The sequence below is a fragment of the Megalobrama amblycephala genome, linkage group LG9, assembly GCF_018812025.1.
Source record: "Megalobrama amblycephala isolate DHTTF-2021 linkage group LG9, ASM1881202v1, whole genome shotgun sequence".
In the NCBI taxonomy this organism is placed as follows: Eukaryota; Metazoa; Chordata; class Actinopteri; order Cypriniformes; family Xenocyprididae; genus Megalobrama; species Megalobrama amblycephala.
Genome location: NC_063052.1, coordinates 33,801,791 through 33,828,148, shown reverse-complemented (window position 1 = coordinate 33,828,148; position 26,358 = coordinate 33,801,791). Strand labels below are relative to the sequence as shown.

At 39.0% G+C, this 26,358-nt stretch overlaps 1 protein-coding gene across 2 annotated transcripts; it reads right to left on the bottom strand.

Annotated features, from left to right (window-relative positions):
- Nucleotides 1–719: 719 nt before the first annotated feature.
- On the bottom strand, nt 720–26,358 carry LOC125275757 (CMP-N-acetylneuraminate-beta-galactosamide-alpha-2,3-sialyltransferase 1-like). 2 transcript variants are annotated; one of them, XM_048203007.1, is made up of 7 exons: nt 26,045–26,358; nt 22,810–23,099; nt 17,076–17,269; nt 16,789–16,968; nt 16,656–16,701; nt 16,429–16,548; nt 720–902 (listed from the first exon to the last, which is right to left on the bottom strand). In XM_048203007.1, exons 2-7 carry the CDS (start codon nt 23,092–23,094, stop codon nt 771–773), a joined length of 957 nt encoding a protein of 318 aa, XP_048058964.1. In that variant the 5' UTR covers nt 23,095–23,099; nt 26,045–26,358; the 3' UTR covers nt 720–770. The 2 variants fall into 2 exon arrangements, with proteins under 2 accessions (XP_048058964.1, XP_048058963.1); XM_048203006.1 differs by lacking the exon at nt 720–902 and adding an exon at nt 12,305–12,670 and having other exon boundaries at nt 26,045–26,338.

Genomic DNA, 26,358 nt, shown 5'->3' with positions numbered 1-26,358 from the left:
ACCTTCTTTATCCTTTTCTGCAAAACACACAATGCTCGCTATGAATAGAAACATGATGAGAGTGATATTAGCTTCCCTGCAGCACTTTCACAAGGTTTTATTTTAATGCGCTTTCCACAACAATTAAAATGTTAAAATTGAATTACAAGTGGTTAAATTGATCAGCTACAAAACTAAAAGTTACTAATGCAGGTTTTATTTAAAAATATTTATATGGAGAAGACAATTGGCAAAAGTATGAGGAATATTATTGTTATGTGGATAATCAGACATATATACATAGCCTACTGTGATTGTTCTGTCATTTCTTAATTGCTTGCTCAGTTGGTAAATATTTTTAAAGAGACTTTATTAAATCCTAAAGTTGTGTTATTTTTTTCATATTATTAGGAAACATTCTCAATCTTTTTTCCCACAAAATGATGCATTTCATCGACAAAATAAAATTTTAATGTGGAAAAAACGAAGCACTGTGAATCAGGATTCAGTTTAACAGTGTTGATATGAAACTATATGGAACTAAATTATCAAACCTGCAGTATATTCACAATGAAATGTATTAGTTGTATTCTACAAGCTTTCCATAACAATTAAAATTTTATTTATGTTAAATTAGCTGCTAAAATAATAGATCCTGTAGTAATTTGCATATCTGTAATATCAAAGATGAAAGTAAATAATGAGAGTAGTTTCATTTTGAATAAAAAAAGAGCAACTGATTCTGTGTTGGAATTTTATTCACAAATGAGAAGTCACGACATATGACATATTTAATTAGGAAAAACACTTGTATTTAAACACAGATTAACACACTTTACACAGGGTCTTGTGATCCCAGACAAATGAAAGTTTGGTCTGCTCTTGTGATCCCAGTGATACCAGCCTCTATTGACACATTCAATCTGAAATATATAATAAAATGACATTACAAAACATGTATTATTAAAATTTTTAATACACTGTTATGTTCGAAACAAAGTGAAAAATAAAAGTGTATGCTTTGTCTGGTGTACAGGGATATTTATTGGCAAAAGTCAAATTTGGGAATGTAAGAATATTTGCTATATATATTATATTAGTTATCGCATGCATAATTCACCGTGGCCTATTTGGATAATAAATAAACTATATTTAAAGTACATTAACATGGTTTCTTGCATGTGCGCAATTTTTGAAACATTACATATAGAAATTCAAGTCTACCCAGATTAGAAGTGCTTCTGCAAACTAGGAAAGTTTACTGCTGCCTTCACCACAGGAGTTTACAATTAATATTATTATGCTACCATACATTTTGGCAAACTTTCAAAACGACATGCTTAAAAGACTAAAGACAACAAAAATAGGCTACTTAAAACGCTATTGGCTCGTTTAGCGAATTCTAACAACACCTCTGGCGAATCGTTGCCTGTGTTCATATCAAACATAGCTAACACAAGACACAACATAACACAATATAGCTTATATATAAAATCTTGTGCATCAATAACAGAATATAAGCTTTACTTCGTTTAACACTGAAACATATGCTAATTACCTTTAATGTAAGCCGAAGAGCGTGCACTAACATTTTCAGTGGCGCTTTAACTCAAAACAGGAAACGTGTCACCGAAAATCTCAGACACTGAATATTTCATAACACCGGCGGGCCGGCCCACCACCCGCCACCATAGACTGTAAAAAAATATGGACGTAGCGTCCGTGACGTCACTCATAGAGTTCTGAACAGCAGTTTTGACGCCTAAATGAGGCCGCGGCCATCTTAGCTGCGCGTCACCGCACGTTACTCCCGGATAACTGAAAATGGGCAAAGAGGCGGGGAGGTGGTTTGAGCTGATATGACTGGTTGCTGAAACCACGCCCGCCTAGCTCGACGTGACCATGTTGGCAGCAAAGGAGCTATCTATCTTAGATACGATCTAAAATATTAATGAAGATAAGTTTTATCATCAGAACGTTCTAAAGGTTTACTGTCAATCTACGGTGTTTTTTAAAATATCGATGCTCCAACACCAGTAGTGTTGGTTGTGCAAATAACAACATGGAAAATCAAATGGGACTTCATACCTTTATAATGAAATAGAGATCGCGAGATGAATCCAATCTGTGGCACTTGGGTAAAATATGAGTGTCCATTGCAAAACAAAAAAACATTTCACATTTCTTCTGAATGATCTGCTCTCTGTCATCGTTCTTCAAGAAAGGATGCAATCTGAGCAGCCTTTATGTTGTAAAACTGTATACGATCGTATCTAACAAACAAATGAGACCGTGTCCAAAGTATATTTTTTTTCAAAATAGTGCAGCAGTTTTAGTTACAATATCCAAGCAGTGCTGTCGGATTTTGATATCCTCCCGCCATTGTCATTGTAGTAAATCTCACAATCAAAACTTTCAGCCAATGCCACGATCCGACAACGTGTGTTCTGTGTCTCTTCCCCATGCATGCACATCTACACAGACACACATCAGTCTCGAATATTATGCAGCAAGCCATATTTTACAATTGTATAAAATAATCGAGAAAAAAGCACAAAAACGGCTGAGATGCCAAATTCAGCGGCAGCTGAGGTAACATGACGGCTCAGACAGCAGCGCAATCTACCTGTCACTCAAGTGACCACGCCCTTAATTATGCAGAACTTTAAGGCTTAATATAATTTAAACGGATAAGTTATAAAAAAATTCACCCCCCTCAGAGTTGTCATGAAGGGCAAAAATAGCAGTATAGACCAAAACCACAATTTGAACCAACTTGTAAACATGTTTTTTTCTGCTATAAACTTGGCCAATTTAACATGGGACTCTATGAGATTCTGCTCTCTTTTGGAGCCTGTCCCTAGCGGCCAGTCGATGAATCGCAGTTTAAGTTACTTCCGTATTGGCTTCACGAGAGAAAGGGGGAGGTTGCCGCTTGCCCGCCACGCACGCAGTCATCATCTGTTTCCCCCCCCCACTAATCTGTTTCACACTCTAGTACTGTAGGTGGCAGCAATGCACCTTTAAGTTGGATGCCAGCTGCACTGGCCGTGGCCGCCAAGTAAGCAGCAAAGACGTTAGATCAGTGGTCTCAAACTGCCGGCCCGCGGGCCATTTACGGCACGCCCACCACCTCTACCCGCCCGCAACTGATCTCAAAAATAAAACATAATCCGGCCCGCTAAATTATTATTATTATTATTATTATTATTATTATTCTCTAGTTGCTACCTGTCTGGTATGCAAAGAAAAAGTCGCCGTTCTAAGGGGCATTCACATATCGCGTCACATAAGCGGCCGCGCGCATTCTCCTTTCCAATGCGCTTTAGCTCCAGTGGCGTCTGTCGTTGCTATGCAACCATGAGCCTCGCTCTCAATCGCTTCTATTATGAGCGCGCTTGCCTAAATTACAGTAAAAGCACTCGACTTTAAGTCATGAGCGCCGATTTAAACCACCGAAACGCGTCCGATGCAGCCATTAAACGTTACCGATGCTCAAAAGGCATCTTGGACAAATGTGGCCCAGCTGTGTGAGCACAAGCGCTGCAGGTGTCTGTCAAGAAACAAAGTGTACAAATGTATTCAGGGATTGTATTTGTTAAGTACAGTGTTGTTCAGTGCAAGATTTTAATGTTATTTAAGCTAACATAAAGTAAGGGAAAATACTTCCACTAGATGTTAAAAACTAATAATGTATGTAACAATGAGAGATTTTTATTTTTTTGGCAAAATAAAGTTGATATATAGCTCCAGTTTTTTTGTTTATTTCTGACCCCTCCACGCCACAAGTGTTGCTGGTTTTGTTCCTAAATTACTGATTTTTTATTCCATATATTTTGTTGGATGTGAGAAGTCGCACCAGACTATTTCAATTAATAGTATTATATTAGTAATAGTATTATATAATTATATTACACTCTGTAACAATGAGAGAGACACTGCTGTTTACATTTAGTATGGTAAATAAGATATTTATAGTATAGGTATAAAAAATATTTTAGTAGGCGTAATGAAATTTGAAGTAGGCTAAATGAGAAATAATGCAAAGGAAAGTAAATTTTCTGAAATGTTGCGCTTTCTTGCGCTTGAAGGATAATATGGCCCTCCTATGAGGTGTCAATCACAGAAACGGCCCCCCGACAATTTGAGTTTGAGACCCCTGCTATAAGAGTATTCAAGTTAATCTAATATGCTTTTAACACAACATCTAGTCAACATCAGTGCTATTGCTATAATTTGGATGGTATAGTTTCATGAGCCACAATTAAAGTCTTGTGACACTCATGCCAGGCGTTATTGTTGTTGTTGTTGTCGAGTTTCCGCTCTTGTCTCCGTGAATACAGTAAGAAACGATGGTAACTTTAACCTCATTTAACAGTACATTAGCAACATGCTAACGAAACTTTTAGAAAGACAATTTACAAATATCAGTAAAAATATCATGCTGTCATGGATTATGTCAGTTATTATTGCTCCATCTGCCATTTTTCGCTGTTGTTCTTGCTTACCTAGTCTGATGATTCGGCTGTGTGCAGCTCCAGACGTTATCTGGCTGCCCTTGTCTAATGCCTTTTATAATGTTGGGAACATCATGGGCTGGCATTATGCAAATATTGGGCGTACACCCCGACTGTTACGTAACAGTCGGTGTTATGTTGAGATCAAGCGGCAACCTCCCCCTGTTTCTCGTGAAGCCAATACGGAAGTGAATTAAACTGCAATTCATCGACTGGCCGCTAGGGACAGGCTGCAGAAGTGAGCAGAATCTCATTGACCATCATGTTAAATTAGTTGTAAGTTTACAGCAGAAAAAAACATGTTTACAGTCTGGTTCATATTGTGGTTTTGGTCTATACTGCGAATTTTGCCCTTCATGACAACTCTGAGGGGGATGAATTTTTTTATAGCTCATCTGTTTAAATTATATTAAGCCTTAAAGTTCTGCATAATTAAGGGCGTGGTCACTTGAGTGACAGGTATGCCGCTGCTGTCTGTGAGCCGTCATGTTACCTCAGCAGCTCATTTCAGCCGCTGAATTTGGCATCTCAGTTGTATTTGTGCTTTTTTCTGTATTATTTTTATACAATATATGGCTTGCTGCATACTCAAGACAGATGTCAGTCTGTGTAACGTTACATGTGCTTGCATGCGGAACACACGTTGTTGGATCGTCGTGGCATTGTCTAAAAGTTTTGTTCCTGAGATTTACTACAATGACAATACCAGGATATACAACTCCGACAGCACTGCTTGGATATAACTAAAACTGCTGCACTATTTTGAAAAATTATACTTTGGATACGTGCTCATTAGTTTGAGAGAACATTTGAGAGATATACATCTGGTACATATATATATATATATATATATATATTACCCAAGTGCCACGGATTGGATTCATCTCGCGATCTCTATTTCATTATAAAGGTATGAAATCCCATTTGATTTGTGTTATTTGCACATGCCACACAAATTAATTAGCCTATTGGTGTTGGAGCATCTATAACGTTATCGTAAAAAAATCACCGTAGATTGACAGTAATCCTTTAGTACTTTCTAATGATATTGCTATCTTTATTAATATTTTAGATCAGTGGTTCTCAACCTTTTTTGGGCCAACGCCCCCCTATCCATTATCCAGGTCCTTTACCGCCCCCCAAACACCATTAGCCTACATCATGAATCCATTTTCCAAACTGTGTTTTTGTCTTATCCTAAATCACTATGACACACCTATAATAAGAGTTTATATTATTATTATTATTATTATTATTATTATTATTATACCTTTATTTAACCAGGGAAGAAAATCACATTGAGATAGATATCTCATTTACAAGTATTTTATATTTATATTGGGACTATTAGACTAGTTCGAGTCTGCACCGCTGCGGAGTACAGTACCTGCAGTACCAAGATGCCTGCAATTTTGGTTATTTACCGCTAGAGCTCCAAAAGTTACGGACTGCAGCTTTCATAATTAAAAATGTCACTGAAAGCCAAATAACAGATTTGACTGAACAATGGCAGGCAGTCGGGACAAGCTGGAACCGGAACCTCCGAAATCTGATCCGGCACCTCATTTGGGGGATCCCCCTTTCATATAACACCAAAAGTGGTCCATGCCAGGTTTTGTGTTTTCCAACACATAAGGAACATATAAAGCAGTGGCTTTTTTTTCTTCTTTTTTTTTTTTTAAATTGATGCGACCAAACCAAGTCAAGTCAAGCATAAGAATATTAGAATATATGATATACATATACAGAACAAGAATAAAAACTTGTAAGTAGCTATAAACAAGCCCAAACGAATTAATTTGAAGCGAAACTAAAAGTAAAAACGGGTGTTCTCAAGCAGCCTACCTCTCTCGTTCGGCACAAATTCAAATGTTTCCATATTAGCAATGTATTTGGATGCTGAACTTTTATTTATTGTGTCAAATAGGATTTGTACTTCACTCCCGTTTCAATATCAACGAAAAAAATCATCCTCTTCAAATGAGCAAAAATGTGTTTGGCAGGACCAGTTTCAGCGGTGGTCACGCTGAACGGCACAGATAGGATTCTACGGAGTATGTAAAATGAGCAGTGCAATTTTTTATGTTTGGCTGACGGTATTTTATTTTGATAATGAGCAGGCTGCAATGTCAAGTTTGCAATGAATATGTTGAGTGCGCACGCGAGGCGCCGGCGCGATCACTTCAACTGGTTTCCTACCAGCAGAAACAACTTAAATACCGTAATTTACAGATATGAGTAAGACATTATTCGATACTGCGAAGTTTACTTTTATACACTCAACCTAAAAACAGAACATTGTGCTTTTGCAAAATAAAGAAAACAGGATGCGCTTTTTGCCATCTCAGTTTCCTTTCCTTGAACTTGTTTGTGGAGCGCCGCGCCTCACAAAATGAATCAAACTCAGCAGTATATAGGCTACTATTGGGGCACAGTTTTTTCTTTCGCTTTGTTAATATATTAAGTTAAATATATTTTGTTTATTTATTCATTTTAGACTATGCTTTTATGAAAATGCCAACCCATTTTTTAAGTCTCGCGACACAGGGTTTGAAAACCTGTGATATAAAGAATGCCTATAAATTATATGATTACATAAATTATAGACATATAAACTTCGATGACGATGTTTTCTGAAACTTAAGCGTGCAAGTCGCATGCTTTGCATTATGAAGGGAACTTGTGACCACAGAGAGACTGGACATCGTTTTATTGCAATGCTGTGAGGAGACGCAGAAGAACTGATGAAATACTGGTTAAACAAGTATATGCCCATACACTGGCAGTTTCCACATGAACGCGCTCGCGCACAAAACAACTACGAGTTTAAACATCTGATGTCGAGGGCTGTTTGTCAGACTTTGTTGGGCCTAATACATAATGCCATGGTGTTTTACACACAAACAGTCACTACACACCACGAGTATGCCAATGGTTTCCAATACCTTAACGCGCATTTGAACTAACACAAAATTCAAGATAATCTGCGTCTGCCTATTGAATTTCTTTGATAATTCTGGACAGTAAAAACGACCATAGGCTGCTATACGGTCATTTCAGCGCTAATGTGTGCACTTAGGTTTTATTACGCATTTACAGTATTGCAAGAAGCTGCTTATTAATCTTTGGAAAACAAATCAATAAATACAATCATGATTTTTCATAAAAAATTATGTTATAATTATAGGCTTAAATACCGTGGTATCAGCTTAATGTTATCATCAATGGTATAATTAATTCAATTCAAATTTATTTGGTTTGTCATGATTAATTTGTGTCCATAATAAGTAAAATAATAATAATAAAAAAAAATCTTCTAACAAGAATAAACACATATGAACAATTATTAAATTATTAATGTATTATTAATTATTTATAACTAGCCTATCTTGAAATTATCCAAGCAGCGTTTTGCAGATGTGACGGCGAAATTACCTTAATGTGATTACAGAATATATTTAAATTAATTATCCATCAAATTGTCTTTTCTCCTTACAGTCTTGCGAGTTAACAATAATGCCCAGTAAATTAGTTTGCGAACAAAGAAAACATTTTGGCATTAGGCATTAAAAATGTAAAAGTTTTACCTTACAAATAGAATTTAGTTTCATTCATTTTAAAATTCGTCACCGGAGTGAATGGGCACATGATTTATTGAAAATATTTGAAAATATAAGTGGTTCTTCTTAAGTCAGTACTTTTTTAATGGCTTGTCAACTTTCCATTCCTCCGCTGCGTGATTCTAGTCAGCGCTGGATTCAAGCCACCACCGGATTGTTGTCAGCGCGAAACACATTTTTGTGCACGTGAATTCTTGTCAGCGCTTGAGCGCTGGAAAAATAATCGTTGCAAAAGAAACGATACATAGCCTAGCTTACATGTTGCATTAAACTGGCAGATTTTAGAATGTTGTAGGCAATTCTTTTGCAAGTAATTATACGTTTAATCTTGTCTTGCCTGGGTCTTTGGTGTAAACTCGTGAACGCCCCCCAAGAACACCTGAACGCCCCCCTTTTAAAAATCTTGCTTCCAACGCCCCCCGTTGTTCTCTGAACGCCCCCGTTGAGAAACACTATTTAGATAGTATCTAAGATAGATAGCTAGGGCGGGCGTGGTTACAGCAACAAGTCGCATGGGCTCCAACTTCGTCCCGCCTCTTTGCCCATTTTCAGTTATCCATGAGTGACGTGTGGTCACGTGCAGCTAAGATGGCCGCGGCCTCATTTACGCATCAAAACTGCTGTTCAGAACTCTATGGGTAACGTCACGGACACTACGTCCATATTTTTTTACAGTCTATGGTTGAGATTCGCCTGTTCTTCGGAGGTCGTTTAAACAAATGAGATTTATATAAGAAGGAGGAAACGATGGGGTTTGAGACTCACTGTATGTCTTTTCCATGTACTGAACTCTTGTTATTTAACTATGCCAAGGTAAATTCAATTTTTGAATCAAGGGCACCTTTAACAAAAAAGTGGATCCTGAAAATTTAAGGCAGGGCTGTCAGCTTTTGAGTTCAGCAATTTGCAAAAAACAAAAACGTTTATCACAAGAAGTGTAGGGCCTACTGAGATTGGCAAAAGATTTGGTAGCCTATCAGAACAGAATTACATGGTTTACATAATGTTTACATGGTACAATGACTAGTGTTTTTATTAAGGCTGGGTAATGACAGTTTTCATGATTCACTGATGCGGTTCAATATGGATTAATTTTGGATGCACATCAGATACATGTTAATTTCTCTCAAAAATCCCCTCAACTAAATTCTACACATGGAACAATTCCTGTCATCATTAGATTAAAATGAACTGATTTGTATACAATTGCATATAAGGCAGTTTTTATAATCATGATGTCATAATAATAACTTTTTTAAAAAGTCTTAATTGAAGTAAATATTAACAAGTAACATTTTGGCTATTGTTAAGGCCTTCATCAGACATCAAGAACAGCTGTTTCCGAAAACTTTAGGCATCTGACTTGTTGCCTAGCTGCCCTGTCAGGCAATCCTCATCTGGGAAATCTAATTTTCTAGTCTGGGATAATGTAGAGCCCCTGCACTGAAACTGCAATTTGGACCTTCAGCCCGGTGAACCCCACCGAAGTCCATTATATGGAGAAAAATCCTGGAATGTTTTCCTCAGAAACCTTAATTTATTTTTGACTGAAGAAAGAAAGACTCAAATGACATGGGAGTGAGTAAATTGTAAGGATTTTTTTAATTTTGAAATGAACTAATCCTTTAAGTATAGGCTAAAGGTGGGTGACAGCTAAGTGTGTAAACAAATACAGATCTATTTTTTCCCCAAAAAGGTCTGTAATGAGCCCTGATTTGGTGACACAGACATCCAAAAAAATCCAAAGTTTCCCCACTTAATGTCATTGTAAATTGTTTAAAGAGTAAAATATAATGAACATGTTCTATAATGCAAAATGCTCCTCACTAGAGATTATTATTCTAGCCAACTAACATGCTCTGGTCACTGAATGGCTTTTCTTATTGTTTACAAGCTGTTTCAGAGGAGAGTCTACTGGCAAAAAGAGAACAGGACAGTGCTGGTAATTAAACGAGAATCAACTATTATTTATGATAATTATTTTATCCCTTAAAACTCATATTTGATCACCAAAATTACATTTAAATATTTTTCCTGTGGAAAAAAAAAAATCTTTATGCCTTAAAACAGCTTTAATGCAACTCTACAACATTCCTTTATTTGGTATAGGCTATGCAAATTCATATGCAAATTAGCTTAAATTCAAAATACCTGATCCACTCGCTCACTTGTATTCTAATTAGTAAATGGTGCACAATGGCAAGTAGAAATACTGGTTTAATTCAGCCATATATGTTTGAAGAAGAAACTAATTCAGAAGAAGAAGTGGAAGAGTTAGTTATACAGACTCGTCGATGCATAAGAATGTTAATGCGCTATCACTCTCTACGATGTCAGACACATAATATGATAAGCCTTTTGCTTGTTATCAAACAGCTATGCTGCGTCCGAAAACTGGAAAATGCTGCCTTCCGAGGACACATTTCAAGGTAGTAAGGCATCAAGGCACGTCCGAATCCAAGGTTAGCTTCACTTCCTCTCTCATGAGATACCTTCCTCAGATCGATTTTTGAAGGAAGCATAGATGTATCCTTAGCTGCCTTTGATATCCCACAATGTGCTTTCCATTCTGTGACAGTTGAGCTAGAAAAATAAAGATGGCATCCGAAAGTTGCGTTTGCTGCTCAGTTTGTGTATAAATGTACTATCGAGAAATTACTACTGTAGTAAATATTTGTTTAGTTCTCACCAAAGCTCGCGCTATTGCTGTAGATCATTAAACTGTTACGCTGCCTCAGAAGTCTGTCCGAAATCAATTTCGTGAGGTACCTTCATGCACAAATGCTGCCTTATAAGATAGCGAGGCAGCAAGACAGCTACCTAGGTTTTCGGACGCAGCCATAATGTTACACACCATGGGTGCGTCCCAATTTGCGTAATTTTGCACTATATTATGACGTTTTTAAGTAGGCTACAAATAATGCGAGTAGCATGCGTTCACACAGAAAATTCCAAAAAGAAAAAGTGCACTTTAAATACCTGGATGATGCACTAAATTAACGGAAAAAACGCAAGGGGATCAGACACCGATGTTTATTGACAAAAATAAACGTATAAAATTCATACACTAAATGAATGAGTTAGCCTACATAGTGCATATTTAGTGTATAGTGCGTCATTTTGGACATAACTCATGTTCCCGTTCGCCATCTTAATCTGCCTTCTAAAAATCAGCATCTTTAACGCTTTGAACATCAACGTCAAATGAAGGCCAACCTAGAAAAATGTACCTGTGGGAACGTTTTCGCGAGTCGCACCGTACCAACTGCAGTTTCGATGTGAAATGTCCACCGAGTGGCGCTTAAAGCGTGATCATTTTTTTGCCGGAACAGATAAACATGAATATGGTGCGTTTTTATGACGGTGGTTTTTATAAAAATCTTCCCGGTGTACTGACATACATCTGCTTTAAACATTACGCTCAAGATAACTTTCATTAACTCTACAACAAGTAAATCCACTTCACCAGCTATTCTTTGACAGCGATGCCATATAAATGTACAGAGCTACCGCAAAAACGGAAGTTCAAAGACAACATTATAAAGATGGCGGCGCGTTTCTCTGGCGATAGTTTATCACAACATCGTAAAATAGCCTAATGCACATAATTCATCCGCTATATTGTTAAATATATACGATTATACACATATCAACAGAAAATAGACCGCAATAACTTCTATAGCTTCTCCCTAGAATAGCTTCTCCCCAGCTTCAGAGCATAGTGATATAGGCCTAAAGCCCACCCCGCATAGATTGGTTACACCATATTTGTGACAGAGAGAACAACAAATGGCATTTTTGAGACTGTCTTTGGTTTACTGTAGTTTTAAGGAGAAAATACTCAGCAATGGTGTTGACTTATGAATTTACTCATAGTTTGTCTTAAAGCATATTAAAAACAGCACATAGGCAAAACGACTTTAAAAATGTGATTTTCATGTTACATTGCTTTCTTGAAAGAACTTTAAAATGAAAGAACATTCCTATACATTTTTTTTCTTTCTTTTTTTTTCTTTTTGGGCACATTTTGAAGGGCTCAACCTTTTAATTTTATTTATTTATTTTTTACAATACAAGATTGTGATCTATATAAACTAACATTCCAGATGTCATATATATATATATATATATATATATATATATATATATATATATATATATATATAAGTATTTTAGTAGTACGTGAATAACATACAATATGTTTACAATACAGTAAGGCATTATAAATAGAGAAAAGAATAGGAAATTCTACAGCATTTGCTACAGCTCTCAAAATATCACCAACATTTATATTAAATACATTAACATTTACTATTATTTTTTTTACATTCCTCTCAGACCTGAATCCATCTTGAAATCCTTCATTAAATGTAAGAACTGTTTTCTTTATCAATACCCTTTGTATATTGAAATCTTGTTTCTGTGTACAAGTTGATACATTGTTGTATTTTCAATGTCTCCTTTATGAGGTCCGCCTTTAAAGTTAGTGTGAGATTTGTCAAAGTAATGATGCCAGGTTCCATCACTTTTAGCTCCAAACCCAAAGACATCCACCTGCGTAAAAGACAGAGCTGTCAGGGGTTGCCTTTTCAGGGTGTTTTAGCTGGTGGCAACATGACACTGGGATTTAAACTGTTAAAAGCTATTCAAATATCACTCCATAACGGTGCATTTATACATACATTTCTTAATGGTGCATTCATATGGAGTCAAATTAATGCCTTAAAGTTTTGCACAAAAATAAAGTTTTGCAAAACAAAAAAAAAGAATTGAGCAATAAAAAAATGTTTTGCAAACAAAAATAAAGAATTGCAAAGGAAAAATAAAGTATTGAGCAGAAAAAATAAGTTTTGCAAGCAAAAATAATAAATTGCAAAATAAAATAACGTAGTGCAAAAATAAAAATATAATCAATTACAAAAATCAATGATAGCTGTAATCCTATTTTATCTTTGCCACATATTTTTCATGCTCAAACCTACTAAATCATTTGCAACGCTCATTTTATTCTGCGTTTCAGTCAAGCGTGCGCTCACGATACCGGCTTTCGTTTGCGCTGCACTGTTCTGTGCGGTTCTCTTTATGGCACTGGTTTGACGTGGGGGTGGAGTCAAGAAACGGGGGCACGCCCCCGCGAAACACGTCATCGGCAGGAGACGCAGATCGCAACAGAACAGATCAAGCATAGAGACAGAGCGCATTTATTATAATCTGAAAACCACGCCCACCGGGGGAAAAACAATCCAACCGTCTCTATTGACTTTGTAATGCGTGAGGCTGCCTCCTTGTCTTTTCTGACTCATTACAAAAAACAGAACAATGCCTAAAAGCTGCTGTGTGACAAGGTGTACAGCTAACAAGCTAAAAAACCCAGAAATAAGTTTTTATAAGCTGTCGACCCCAAAAAACGAATGTTTAAGGACACAAAAGTGGATACAGGCAGTGAGACAGAGCACAACAGGTCATATTACTATAAGAAATGCATTGGAGGGGGTCGTAATTGGCGATAACATATGCTAAACAAACCAACAAAAACAAACCATTCATTATTTTTAACCATGTCAAAGAATTATTTCACCTGTCGCTGATTACGTTCCCCTCCAATGCATTTCGCGGGGGCGTGCCCCCGTTTCTTGACTCCACCCCCACGTCAAACCAGTGCCATAAAGAGATCCGCACAGAACAGTGCAGCGCAAAAGAAAACCAGTATCGTGAGCGCACGCTTGACTGAAACGCAGAATAAAATGAGCGTTGCAAATGATTTAGTAGGTTTGAGCATGAAAAATATGTGGCAAAGATAAAATAGGATTACAGCTGTCATTGATTTTTGTAATTGATTATATTTTTATTTTTGCACTACTTTATTTTATTTTGCAATTTATTATTTTTGTTTGCAAAACTTATTTTTTTCTGCTCAATACTTTATTTTTCCTTTGCAATTCTTTATTTTTGTTTGCAAAACATTTTTTTATTGCTCAATTCTTTTTTGTGTTTTGCAAAACTTTATTTTTGTGCAAAACTTTAAGGCATTAATTTGACTCCATACATTCAGTATTTCTCACTAAAAACTTTTACCCCTAAAAAAATTGGTAAATGTTTTGAGATAGATACATAAGATAAATAGCTTACTGCAAAAAAGTGCATCTTTTTACATTATTGAATACGAAGGTCGGGATAAAAAGCATATACCTAAACACAAAATAATGTTATTTAAAAAGGAAATAATTTAGGTTAAGGAGTGTCTATTTACACTAAGTGCAAATAGCCCGCCTTGTTGGTAGGGGCTATTTACACTAACCACACCCACCATTGTCTGATTGAGTGACAATACCAAAGAAATCCAACTCATAACAGGATCAGTGGTGTGGAGAGTAAGATGGGTGGTGTTAGGGTCACCGTGATTTTGCAAAGACAGACTGGAACAACATTCCTTTCCAAAAAATTTAGTACTCTAACCATATCCCTATCCCTAAACTAACCCTACCCATAACATATCCCTAAAATCAATGTTGTTCCGGGATCAACAAAGATATTGATCTAGGAACATGTTGCACTTGAGTTGGTCTCTGCATTTTACTGAACTCATTCTTCTCGCTTTTCTTCTCGCTTATAAGCTAGGCCTAGGAGTAGCGTTTATTTTAATTAAAAATTAAGAAAATATTTGAAAAGTGCAGTGTTAATTTTGACAGCAAATTTTGATTTAGTTTTAGTCATAGTCTTTTGACTAAAATGCCATTTAGTTTTAGTCATATTTTAGTCATCGGAAATTGTTTTAGTTTTAGTCTAGTTTTAGTCGACTAAATATCATAAGATTTTAGTCGACTAAATCTACAATAGATTTAGTCGACTAAAATCTAATTTAGTTAAATTGTAATGCATAAAGCATTTCTCTAACAATACACAGATCCTATACACTGATATAGGCACATCTGATATTCCCCAAACTGTTTATGTTCACCCAACTGTACTTTGCTCGCCAAAGCCGGCGGTTTTTGACCGTTCAAGTGCAAAAAGACACGAAAGAGCAAAATTCAGCATATTTCAGGGATTGACACACTTATCATTGAGGTACTATAGTTTTTGTTTAAAATTTTATTAGATTTGATTTTTAGTTTTAGATTTTTAATTTTTTTGTGTTTATGTCTTTTAGTTTTCGCTTTTAAATGTCTAAGTTTTTATTTCTGTTATTTTAATACCTCAGGTTAAGGTAAAGCTTAGAAACTAAATGAAATAAAATAAGTTTACATTTTTTATATATATTTATTTTTTATTTCAGTTAGTTTACTTCAAATAATGAAGATTTCTTTGGTTTTAGGTTTAGTTAACTATAATAACCCTTATACTTGTAAAATATATTGAATAATATGTCAAATAATGTTCTTAGTCTTTCCTTCCTGTGACAGAAGGTACAGTAGTTTACTATGAATTAAATAGAAATTAAATTAAATAGTTTATTGTGTTAACAAAATAACAATAATGACCAGGAAAAAAATAATAATTATAAACCATCCCGAAATACACTGTGACTCTTATTCTGAAATGTCTGCAGCCTGCGTTGTAGCCTATTGTAGTAGCAGGCTACTAATGAGGGAGATAAATATGCATTCTAACACATTACCATATAAACATAGTGTAGTAAACATTGTCGTAATTCATCAATATTAGTTTATAAGCAATCTCTTGGCATAAATGTGCACTATTCATTAATTACTAAGCAGAAGTGCTGCTGCGCGAGCCTGTAGAGCGCGCAACAGCGCCGCGTTTCCCGCGGTTAGATCAGCGCGTTACACTTCAAATGTGCGCATCTTCCATACAGGACAGCGTTCCTGACATAGAGGTTCCTGACTGGATATCTTCCCAATTCGTCCCTCTCTTTCATTTTCGTCAGGTTTTTATTCGTTGACGAATATTAGAGTAGATTTTAGTCATAGTTTTAGTCATTCAAAACACATTTTTATTTAGTCATCGTCTCGTTTTCGTCCGTGAAAAAATGTCGTTGACGAAAATTATGCCGAAAATTATTCGTCAACGAAATTAACACTGGAAAAGTGTAAATAAGATGCCTAGCTGGTATTTATTTAATAGTGGAAGGTAAGGGAGGTAATGTCAAGTACAACGTAATAAAGCAGCATCCATTTATGATTTTAATAAATATAATCATATTCACTGACTATGTTATTATTGCATACTATTTTGTAGTAAATAGCATTTAATGAGCTAGTTATTTTTTTCTCTTTTAAAATATGGAAACTCTGAGTTTATGATTGCTGATGTTATCAACAAACATTATGTGAACAAGACAAACAGTTTACCTGATCACAGATATGCAGGGCAAATACTACTGTAATGAAGCCAGTAGAAGGATATTTGCCATTTTTCTGCAGCCATTTCTCGTAGACGTACTTTATAAAAGCAGGGTGGAGGATCATCACCTAGACAGAAACCAAAACATTTATGAGACATACATATCTGCTTATTATAGGGCTTATCAATCAATCAATAATGAGTCTCATTTACATTGATTTAATGATATAGATACCTTGTTCTCGTTTGCCTTGATTGAAGATTTGACTCGTGTGTAGGTGCTGATGAACAAAATGATGGCTTGAAGATATAGATAATCATTTGCTTGCTTTCATAATTATTTAATTGTTTAAATAAACAGTGCTCACCGTGTGATGTGTCTAGTGGTGAAGGTGCTTATGAGCCACTGCATGTCACGAATCTTAAAGGGAAAAAGCACCAGATGGGTGTTGTCCTCCAAGTCCACAGCGCTCTCGGGATACAGAATCCGGTGAGTGGTCTTGGACCCCACATCCTTCTCGTAACCTTTTGTCGGGCCTTTATTTATCCTGAGAGAAAAAGAAGATCATTCCTATACCACAAACAGGGTTGAGATCCACTGCTGTAGAGAACATTTATCAGATTTATTCTGTGTAATAATCTGTTCTTCTAATACCTAATGACTAATTCATGGCTGTCTATTAGTTGACCATAGTGGGATCCCAGGAGGTTCCCAGAATTTCCCACCACAGCACAGTTTCTGCAGCGATCTGGACCAGCATCCGAGTAGTGTTCTTCATCAGGGAACAGAGAAAACAACTGGTCCACCACCTCTGTGTAGTTGACTCTGAACCTTGACGGTTGTAGACCCTGTACAAATATTTAAAGAGATACAAATTAGCATCAAGACAACAATCTCGTCATGCAAAGACCATCAAGATAGGATGATTTATTTTCATTTTCACATCAGGACATTCCTCAGTTGGCTGTATACTTTTAGTTTACTTAACTTCCTGATGTTTGTCATCAGGATGAATTTGTGAAAATGTAGAAACTATGCAGTAATTATTTTGGCACAGAATATGTAAAATGAAAAGAACTTCTCATAAATCGAAAACTGCCATTGTAAAATATTTCCAGTTGGTTGAACTTAAAAACCTGCTGCCATAAAAACTGAAGATAACCTTTGTTTCAACTCACAAATAGTCAAGACATGGAGTAAGTTTCATTTTTGAAAACTTATAGACCCCTTAAAAGTTTGTAAACATTGCAACGTTTCCTGGTGGGCGGGGCTTAGCTGGAGGCAAAAAGAGACGCTGGACTCAATGTTGACAAGCGTAAGCTAGCATGTTTTAGGAGGGATTTATTAAACATAGATGCAGAAGAAGGTTCAGAACTGTCCGAATATGTACAGTTGTGGAAATTGCAGTAATTTGCAAGAGACAACTTCTCACTTTGAGCACATGAATGCATGTAGTTTATTTTTCTAAGGGAAAACAAAGAACAGAAAGATAGCGCTCACCAGCGTCTTACGTCATCACGCATTCCCAACATTTAAAGGGACCGCGATCCCTGAACAGTTATGAAGAAACACAGTGTACAGAACTACACTTAATAACCAAGGTGAATTATGTCTGTGACATTCACTACACACGTCCCCCCAGAATTCACCATATCAGAAAAACCCAACAGTCAACGGGGAGGTGGGCGTATCAACCGGCCACAGCGACTGCGCTGTACCGGAGGTTGAGGAGACCCCACTGCAGCCGGTGTACCGTCATTACACGGGTGAGGGGCATGGGGTGTGGGAGGCTTGGGTGGGATGGGAGCACGGGGTGGGGGCAGAGCAGGGGGCCGTCCGCGTCGTGGGGGCTGGGCCAGGTCAATGGGCCTGGCCACGTCCAAATGAGCTGGTTTAAGGCGGTCAATGGAGAGTCGCTCCGGTTTACCACCCCTGTCCACCACAAAGTATTTGTCCCCTGTCTCCAGAACCCGGAATGGGCCCTCATAGGGTGGGCGTAGCGGTCCCCTGTGGGCATCGTGGCGAATTAAAACATAGTCGGCTGTTTGAAGTCCAGTGGAGATGTGCGACTGAGGGAGGCCGTGACAGGAAGTAGGGACAGGTGCAAAAAGCCTCGCATTATCCAGTAGAGTAGACCGCTGGAGAGTAGCAGGCCAGGGAATCGTGGTGCTAGGGACAAAATCCCCTGGTACACGCAGTGGCTGTCCGTAAACAAGTTCCGCAGACGAGGACTGAAGGTCCTCCTTTGGTGCAGTCCTGATACCCAGCATCACCCACGGGAGCTTGTCGACCCAGTTGCTGTCTTTGAGGCTGGCACACAGGGCAGCCTTCATCGATCTATGAAAACGTTCACAGAGTCCGTTAGCCTGCGGGTGATAGGCAGTCGTGCGGTGGAGTTTCACTCCGAGGCTCTGGGCGACAATGTCCCAAAGCTCGGATGTGAATTGCACGCCTCGGTCAGAGGAAATGTCTGAAGGGGTGCCGAAATGGGAAATCCAGGTGCCAATAAATGCCCGTGTCATCTCGACAGACGCCACCGAAGTCAGTGGCACAGCCTCAGGCCAGCGGGTGGTCCTGTCAACCATGGTTAAAAGATATGTGAAGCATTGAGAGAAGAGCAGAGGACCAACCAGATCCACGTTTACGTGGTCAAAACGCCTCTCAGGAACTGGGAATGGTTCTAACGGGGCTTTAGTGTGGCGGTGTACTTTGGCCCGTTGGCACTCATCACAGGTGTTAGCCCAGTCCCTAACCTCCTTCTTGAAGCCGTGCCACACAAACTTTGCTGAAACAAGCCTCTGTGAAGCTTTTGCACCTGGGTGGGAGAGACCATGGATGGCATCAAAAACTTGACGCCTCCACCCCGAGGGAACGATAGGCCGAGGACTACCTGTGGAGATGTCACACAGGAGCGTTGTGCCTGCATTGCCAAAAACCACGTCCTTGATCTGCAGCCCTGTAGTCGAGGTTTTCAGATGTTGCACGTCTGGGTCTGTGGTCTGAGCCGCGGCCATGCGGTTGTAATCCAAACCAAGATGGACTGCCCCTGCCACAGCCTGTGATAGGCAATCCTCCAGGTGATTGCTCTTACCGGCAACGTGCTGCAAGTCCGTGGTGAACTCTGAAATGTAAGACAGATGCCGCGGGCGGACCACGGCTCAGCCATCTTGGCCATGGCAAAAGTCAGCGGCTTGGTAGAGAGGTAGAGACCCAGCAGCTCACGGTCGAAAGTGCTGTACTTCCGCTCACACGGGCGCAGTTGACGGCTAAAGAAAGCCAGCGGCTGCCAGGCCCCACCTACCCACTGCTCATAAACAGCACCGACAGCATAATCAGAGGCGTCCGAGGTGATGGCGATGGGGGCCGTAGGAGAAGGATGCGCCAGCATGGTGGCGTTCGCTAATGCTGCTTTAGTGGCATCAAAAGCCTTGACTCTGCTCTCAGTCCAGTCCACAGCATGTTTGGGTTTACCTTTCAAGGTATCGTGCAAGGGCCCCATGAGCTGAGCGGCTCGAGGGATGAAGCGGTGATAAAAATTCACCATGCCGAGGAACTCCTGTAGGGATTTGACAGTGAGTGGGCGTGGGAACTGGACGACTGCCTGCACCTTTGATAGGAGAGGAACTGCCCCATCCTTAGTGACTCTGTGTCCTAGGAAGTCGATGGTGGAGAGACCGAACTGGCACTTGGCGGGGTTGACAATTAGTCCATGGTGGCTAAGCCGCTCAAAAAGGGTTCGGAGGTGCGCCAGGTGCTGAGACTTGGACGTGCTCGCTACCAGGATGTCATCCAAGTACACAAAAAGGAAAGGCGGTCCCGCAAACCAGAGTCCATGAGGCGCTGGAAAGATTGGGCGGCGTTTTTAAGGCCGAACGGCATGCGCAGGAACTCAAACAGACCAAACGGCGTGATCACTGCCATTTTGGGAATGTCCAATGGGTGTACTGGCACCTGATGATATCCCCGAATGAGGTCCACCTTGGAAAAAATCACCTTGCCAGCCAGGTGTGCTGAAAAATCCTGTATGTTCGGGACTGGGTATCGGTCAGGTGCCGCGGCCTCATTAATCCGCCGGTAGTCGCCACACGGGCGCCAGCCGCCACCAGGTTTGGGGACAGTGTGGAGGGGTGATGCCCACGGGCTGTCGGATCGGCGTACTATGCCCAGGCGTTCCATGTTTGCAAACTCAGCCCTTGCAACAGCAAGCTTGGTCGGGTCGAGGCGCCGAGCGCGGGCGTAGACGGGTGGACCAGTAGTGGCGAGATGATGCTCCACACCATGCTTCACAGTAGATGCAGAGAAAGTGGGCTGAGTGAGGGCTGGGAAACTGGCCAGTAGATGTTGGAAATCATCGGAAGCTGAGAGCATGCTAGACAGTCGTATGGAGTCCGCCTCACTGAGCGTGCACGTATAAGAACAAAACGTGACAGCATCAATCAGACGGCGGTTCTTTACATCCACCAACAGTCCATGTGCACACAAAAAATCAGCGCCGAGGAGGGGCACGGCAACCTTTGCAGTAACAAAGTCCCAACCGAAACGCTGTCCTCCGAAACACAATTCGACATACCTCGTTCCATATGTGCGGATGGGGCTACCATTGGCAGCTTCCATAGGGGGGCCGTGGCCGTCGGTTACCATGTCCAAACGGGATGCAGGCAGGACGCTCCTTTGTGCTCCCGTGTCGCACAGAAAACGGCGTCTGGATATGCTATCGTGGATGAAAAGCAGCCTGCCAACGCGGCCGACACTCATGGCCACTACTGAGCGCCAGCCCTGGCATTTCCCGAAACACTGAAACTGCATGGTGGATGGCATTTGTTAGCCTTGGTTCCAAACTTTGCATGATAGAAACACAATCCTGAAGGCTGTTGGGCAGCAGAAGACTGCTGCCGACGAGAAGTGGTCGCAGCAATGAGTGTGGAGTCGTCCTGCGTCATCGAAAGGGATGTGCGTGGGAAAAAACGCGGCCGCACAATGTCCCTGACCTGCCAGGAAAAATTTATCAGCCTCTTCAGCTAGTCTACGACAGTCAGTAATTGTGGTGTTGGCTAATGCAGCTCTCACTTGGGAAGGCAGCTGACGCAGGAAAAGCTGGATGAAAAGAAAATCAGGTCTGTGTTCGCCCAAAAGATCCAACATACGGTCCATGAGCTTGGACGGTTTGCTGTCACCCAGTCCTTGAAGTGAGAAAAGCCTGCTGGCTCTCTCAGTGTCCGACAGTTCAAACGTTTTCAACAGGTGGGCTTTAAGTGTTGTATACTTCTCATTTTCGGGAGGATTTTTAAGAAGGCTCACCACTCTGGATGCTGTTTAATTTCCAAGGGCAGACACAACGTAGTAATATTTAGTTGTATCCGCGGTGATCTCACGCAATGCGAACTGCGCTTCAGTCTGGGCAAACCATGCCGATGCTGACGATTCCCAGAATTCGGGGAGTTTGAGGGTGACAGCGTTCGCGGTCATGATCGCGTCGTGTCTCTGAATCCGTCCAGCAGACTAATGTCGGGGTCACCAGTGTGGAAATTGCAGTAATTTGCAAGAGACAACTTCTCACTTTGAGCACATGAATGCGTGTAGTTTATTTTTCTAAGGGAAAACAAAGAACAGAAAGATAGTGCTCACCAGCGTCTTACGTCATCACGCATTCCCAACATTTAAAGGGACCGCGATCCCTGAAAAGTTATGAAGAAACTCAGTGTACAGAACTACACTTAATAACCAAGGTGAATTATGTCTGTCACATTCACTACACAGTCACTGTTTGTTTAACATTTAAGCTAGCTAGTTCGCTGAAAGTTGGCGACTTTTCACCTATAAAACAGAAACTTGCTGATTTGTACTAGATAAAACCAACACACCATTACATATGCATCGATTATTTTACCTGATATGAAGTGTGCACTGCAAACACGAGCAGTATTTATGATCGTCTCCGTCCAGTCTGTACGCTGTATTGCATTCAACCACAATTATCTTTTTGATTTCTGTGAAGGAATGTCTGCCGGTATCTGGTAAAACTTTAGTTTTGAACCAAAAGTCCTGTTCCTTCTATTCTGGCAGCCAAAACACAAGACGACATTTTCTTATAAATGTTTTGCCTCCAGCTAGAGCGGTGACGTCACAGTGACGTCTATTAACCCCTGTCTCCAGTCTATTAACTTGAGTTCAAAACTTGTCATAGCAATTGGAGTTAAAGAGAAGAAATAAGTTAACTTATTTGGGGCTATCACGTTTTACAGTATGAAATATTCACACACACACACACACACACACACGCATTATATATATATATATATATATATATATATATATATATATATATATATATATATATATATATTACAGTGAATCATAGGACCCCGCCTTTAATATTTTAAAGTCTTACCCTCCACCATTTGTATGCGTCTCTATGTAGCAAGCTGTTTCTTCTGTTGAGCAGGGCTGGAATGGTGGGATTGTAACGATAAACGAACCAGTCATCGTCCATAAATCCCATGATGCAAGTTTTACAGGAGCATGAAGGTTCGAAGATTAAATCATCAAATGAGTATATGGTATCGTCCATCGGGGCGTTTTGAGTGTACAGAAGAAAGAGGGTCATGAAACTTAAAGGCAAGATGATGAAGCGAGACGTCAGTCTGCTGAAGACTCTCATATTCTGCGTGCGCATTTTCCCTGGACAAATAAAGTTTTGTTAGCCTACTAAAAATACAGAAATCAGGCATGAAAACGGGTCAGGGGTGAAAAAGGTGAGAAGGATATTACCCCTGTAGGGGGGTCCGGGGGCATGCTCCCCCGTAAGAAAAATTTAAATATTCCATATTTTAAAGCATCAATCTGATGCATTTTAAGATGCTTTTTTTTGCCAACCTTTGCCAAGAGCTGGAGAAACTTAACTTCAGCCATGAGTCAAAAATTATTATGGCCACCTTACTAAGTATTATGCAAGCCATTTCATGCCAGCCTGTCACTGGGTCTAACATTTACAGTACATTTGGGGGAAGAACCTAGCGCTATGATTGGTCGAACTCTTCTTCTTTTGCTGTTGCTTGATTTGAGGACTGCGCGTGCACAGAGGCATCACCAGGTTTTTGCGTAGAGTGACAAATCGTACCAGCGTACTTTGAAGTCAAAATGCGTATCCGCTACGCAAATTGCGTACAGGTTGGCAGGTCTACTTATTGATAGAACGGTGGACCACTGTACCTTCTGCCTTGTCAGTCCCCTCACCTCAAAATCTACCTCCTCAAAAACGGTAGCGTTAGCTAATAATTTACACCAGAGCTTTAGCTAGCTAACGTTGCGTTCTCTCCTGCTGTGTTCAATGACTCAATTCATGAAGCTGTAGCTAATGTCAACAGAGCTCCTGGGTAACTTAACTTAGATATACCAGAAAATATTAAAATTATTGAAACCATCCAGGGCTCAATGCTAAGGATTTTTTCTGCTGGCCCAGTTGGGCCAGTAGTTAAAATTTTTACTTGCCCTGCCGAAATTTTCCGGGCCCCACAACAAAAAAATTAATAAAAGTAAAAGACAAGAAAATGGGCCTATAAAATAAGCATAGTTATTGTTTTCATTGTTTTTGATACATTTAACCTCAGTAAATAAGATTAGCTACTAGATTAAATATTTTAAATATTGTTAGACAAATAAACAGTAAGTAGTAAAATAGTAACAAATAATCAAATTACGAGTAATAGCACAAATAAATACAACAGAACAAACATATAAATTAAATAAATGGTGCTTTTCAAGTTTTTCATGTAGGCTAGGTTTAAACAGAAGATTTTCAGGTACAAAAATTGTAATCTAATGTTTAACTATAGAATAGATAACTTTATTAAAGTTAATCAAGAGCAGTTACAGATGCATAAAATTGTTTTTAATGTTCAAAATATAAAACGTTAAATACTGTTATTTTAAATTTTAAAATAAAATTGAAAATGTGAAATTAAACCCGCCAGTAGGTGGCAGAGAATCACTGTTAATGAGCGAATCATTGAGATTCAACTGATTCATTTAAGCGTCTGATTCATTCAGGAAGTGTTGCTCAAAGACGCAAAACAATCTGACTTTGGAACTATTTTCGTTGGCGAAATACAGCGAAACAGACGATTTGGTGTCTAAAATGTAAGTCACTTGACTTGATATTAAGTTCTTGTTCATTAAACTGTATGCTGAATAAAATCAATATCACATTTGTAATCATGCTAATATTTGGAGAAAAACGGCGCTCTGTGTGTAATATTGATTAACTTTATTAAATTATATATGAAACATATACAGGGCATTTTGCCCCTTATCTTGAATTTTGGGGGCATTTTAATAGACTAAATCACGCAGTGAAAGCGTAATATGCGCACACACGTATGTTACTCTAACCTACTAGACTATGTCTAGTAGACTATGTAGACTATGTTTTTGTAAAGTGAGGGACATACTCGATAATTTCAGATCGTTAAATCAACAATTACGATATTATAGACGATATATAACGCACACCCTACAGCACTGGCCCGATCGGGCAAGTGACCGGTGCGTCTACTGTCCCGAGCGTCGTTCACACTGGCCCCGGGCCATCGGGCAGTCCTTATTGTCGAGCCCTGCCATCACTCACCAAATTCAGTCAGGTAATTCGCCGAGGCCAGGCGTGCTTTCAGCTTCTGATGGTGGTCTGCACTGGTGATGCAAGGCCCTTCGCGTTAATATTTCCATGCACTCGCGCTCCCTTCTGGCACGCGCACCTGTTCGCAGTTCACTGAATATGAATCCCCCCTCCACTTCAAAAAAAAATTTTCCTCATCGAATCTACACGATTCACGTAGGTCACCTATTTTGGTTTCAAAACGGCGAATTTCGCCGAAAGGTGAGGGATTTTCATGCCTGAGAAATACGTCAGTTTTTCCATTTTAATCTTTAGATACATGATTTACATTATAGCGGCATAGCTTTAAATGACAATAGTCTTTGTGTGGCTAAAGTTCAAACCACCGCACTGTAAAAATGTCATCATCATAATCATGCATAACCTGACGCATAACACGGTAATTTCTGACTTTCAATTCAATTCAAAGTCGGCTAATAGTAAAAGTGCAATGTAACTCACCGTTTTGGTTGGACTCAAAACAACAACAACAACAACAACAACAAAAAACAGCATAATTAATTTAAAAATGCGTCTTTTGGTGGGAACATTGAGTAGGCTATATAGTTTTGACGTGAATACGACTTTTATTTTAATTTACTTAATTATTTAATAATACATCAGAGGGTTAATTAATTAATTTGTTTCAGATCGCATATATCACTGATTTCATTTCGGTTCAATATTAAAAACATAAAACAATATATATATATATATATATATATATATATATATATATATATATATATATATATATATATATAAAATATTTAAAACAGTGTTTCACCAACAGAAGTGTCCAATATGGGACTATTTGACACGGAATTGTTTAAGACACTATCACAATATTTTATAAATGTTGCATTTCAGAGGCAAAAACGTTAACTTGATTATACTGATCGAATTTAAGTACAAATTGACTGGTATATATAAGACAAAATTAAATTATCGTAGTATAAAAGGTGAAACTTACCAAATTTATAAGAAGTTCAGGTTGACAGGTTTTAGTGAAGTCTGTATAAATATATTATGGGCAAAAAATATACTCAGCAATATGTTTTATTTCTTGTCATCTGAATCTTTAAAGCATTAATGCTCGAAGCCTCCCCAAACCAAAGAGGACCTTGTGTTGGTTCCTCAACTAGTGGGACTGGTTTTACCTGATCACACCCGATTGATACATCCAAAGATTCACCGTTACCAAGAGTATTAGGAGTATTATATCTAAATACTATTAAAATAAAAATCCAAAGCATGCTTCTGGTTCTTGGTATAAAGCATTTTGAA

What these genes read in the sequence shown, in the direction of transcription:
- LOC125275757 (XM_048203006.1), bottom strand. Translation starts at nt 23,094, where the DNA reads ATGCGCACGCAGAATATGAGAGTCTTCAGCAGACTGACGTCTCGCTTC. An exon ending in TCAAGGCAAACGAGAACAAG is followed by an intron (nt 16,549 to 16,655) that starts GTATCTATATCA and finishes GTTTCTGTCTAG; the next exon opens with GTGATGATCCTCCACCCTGC. An exon ending in CCCTGCATATCTGTGATCAG is followed by an intron (nt 12,671 to 16,428) that starts GTAAACTGTTTG and finishes TCTTTTACGCAG; the next exon opens with GTGGATGTCTTTGGGTTTGG.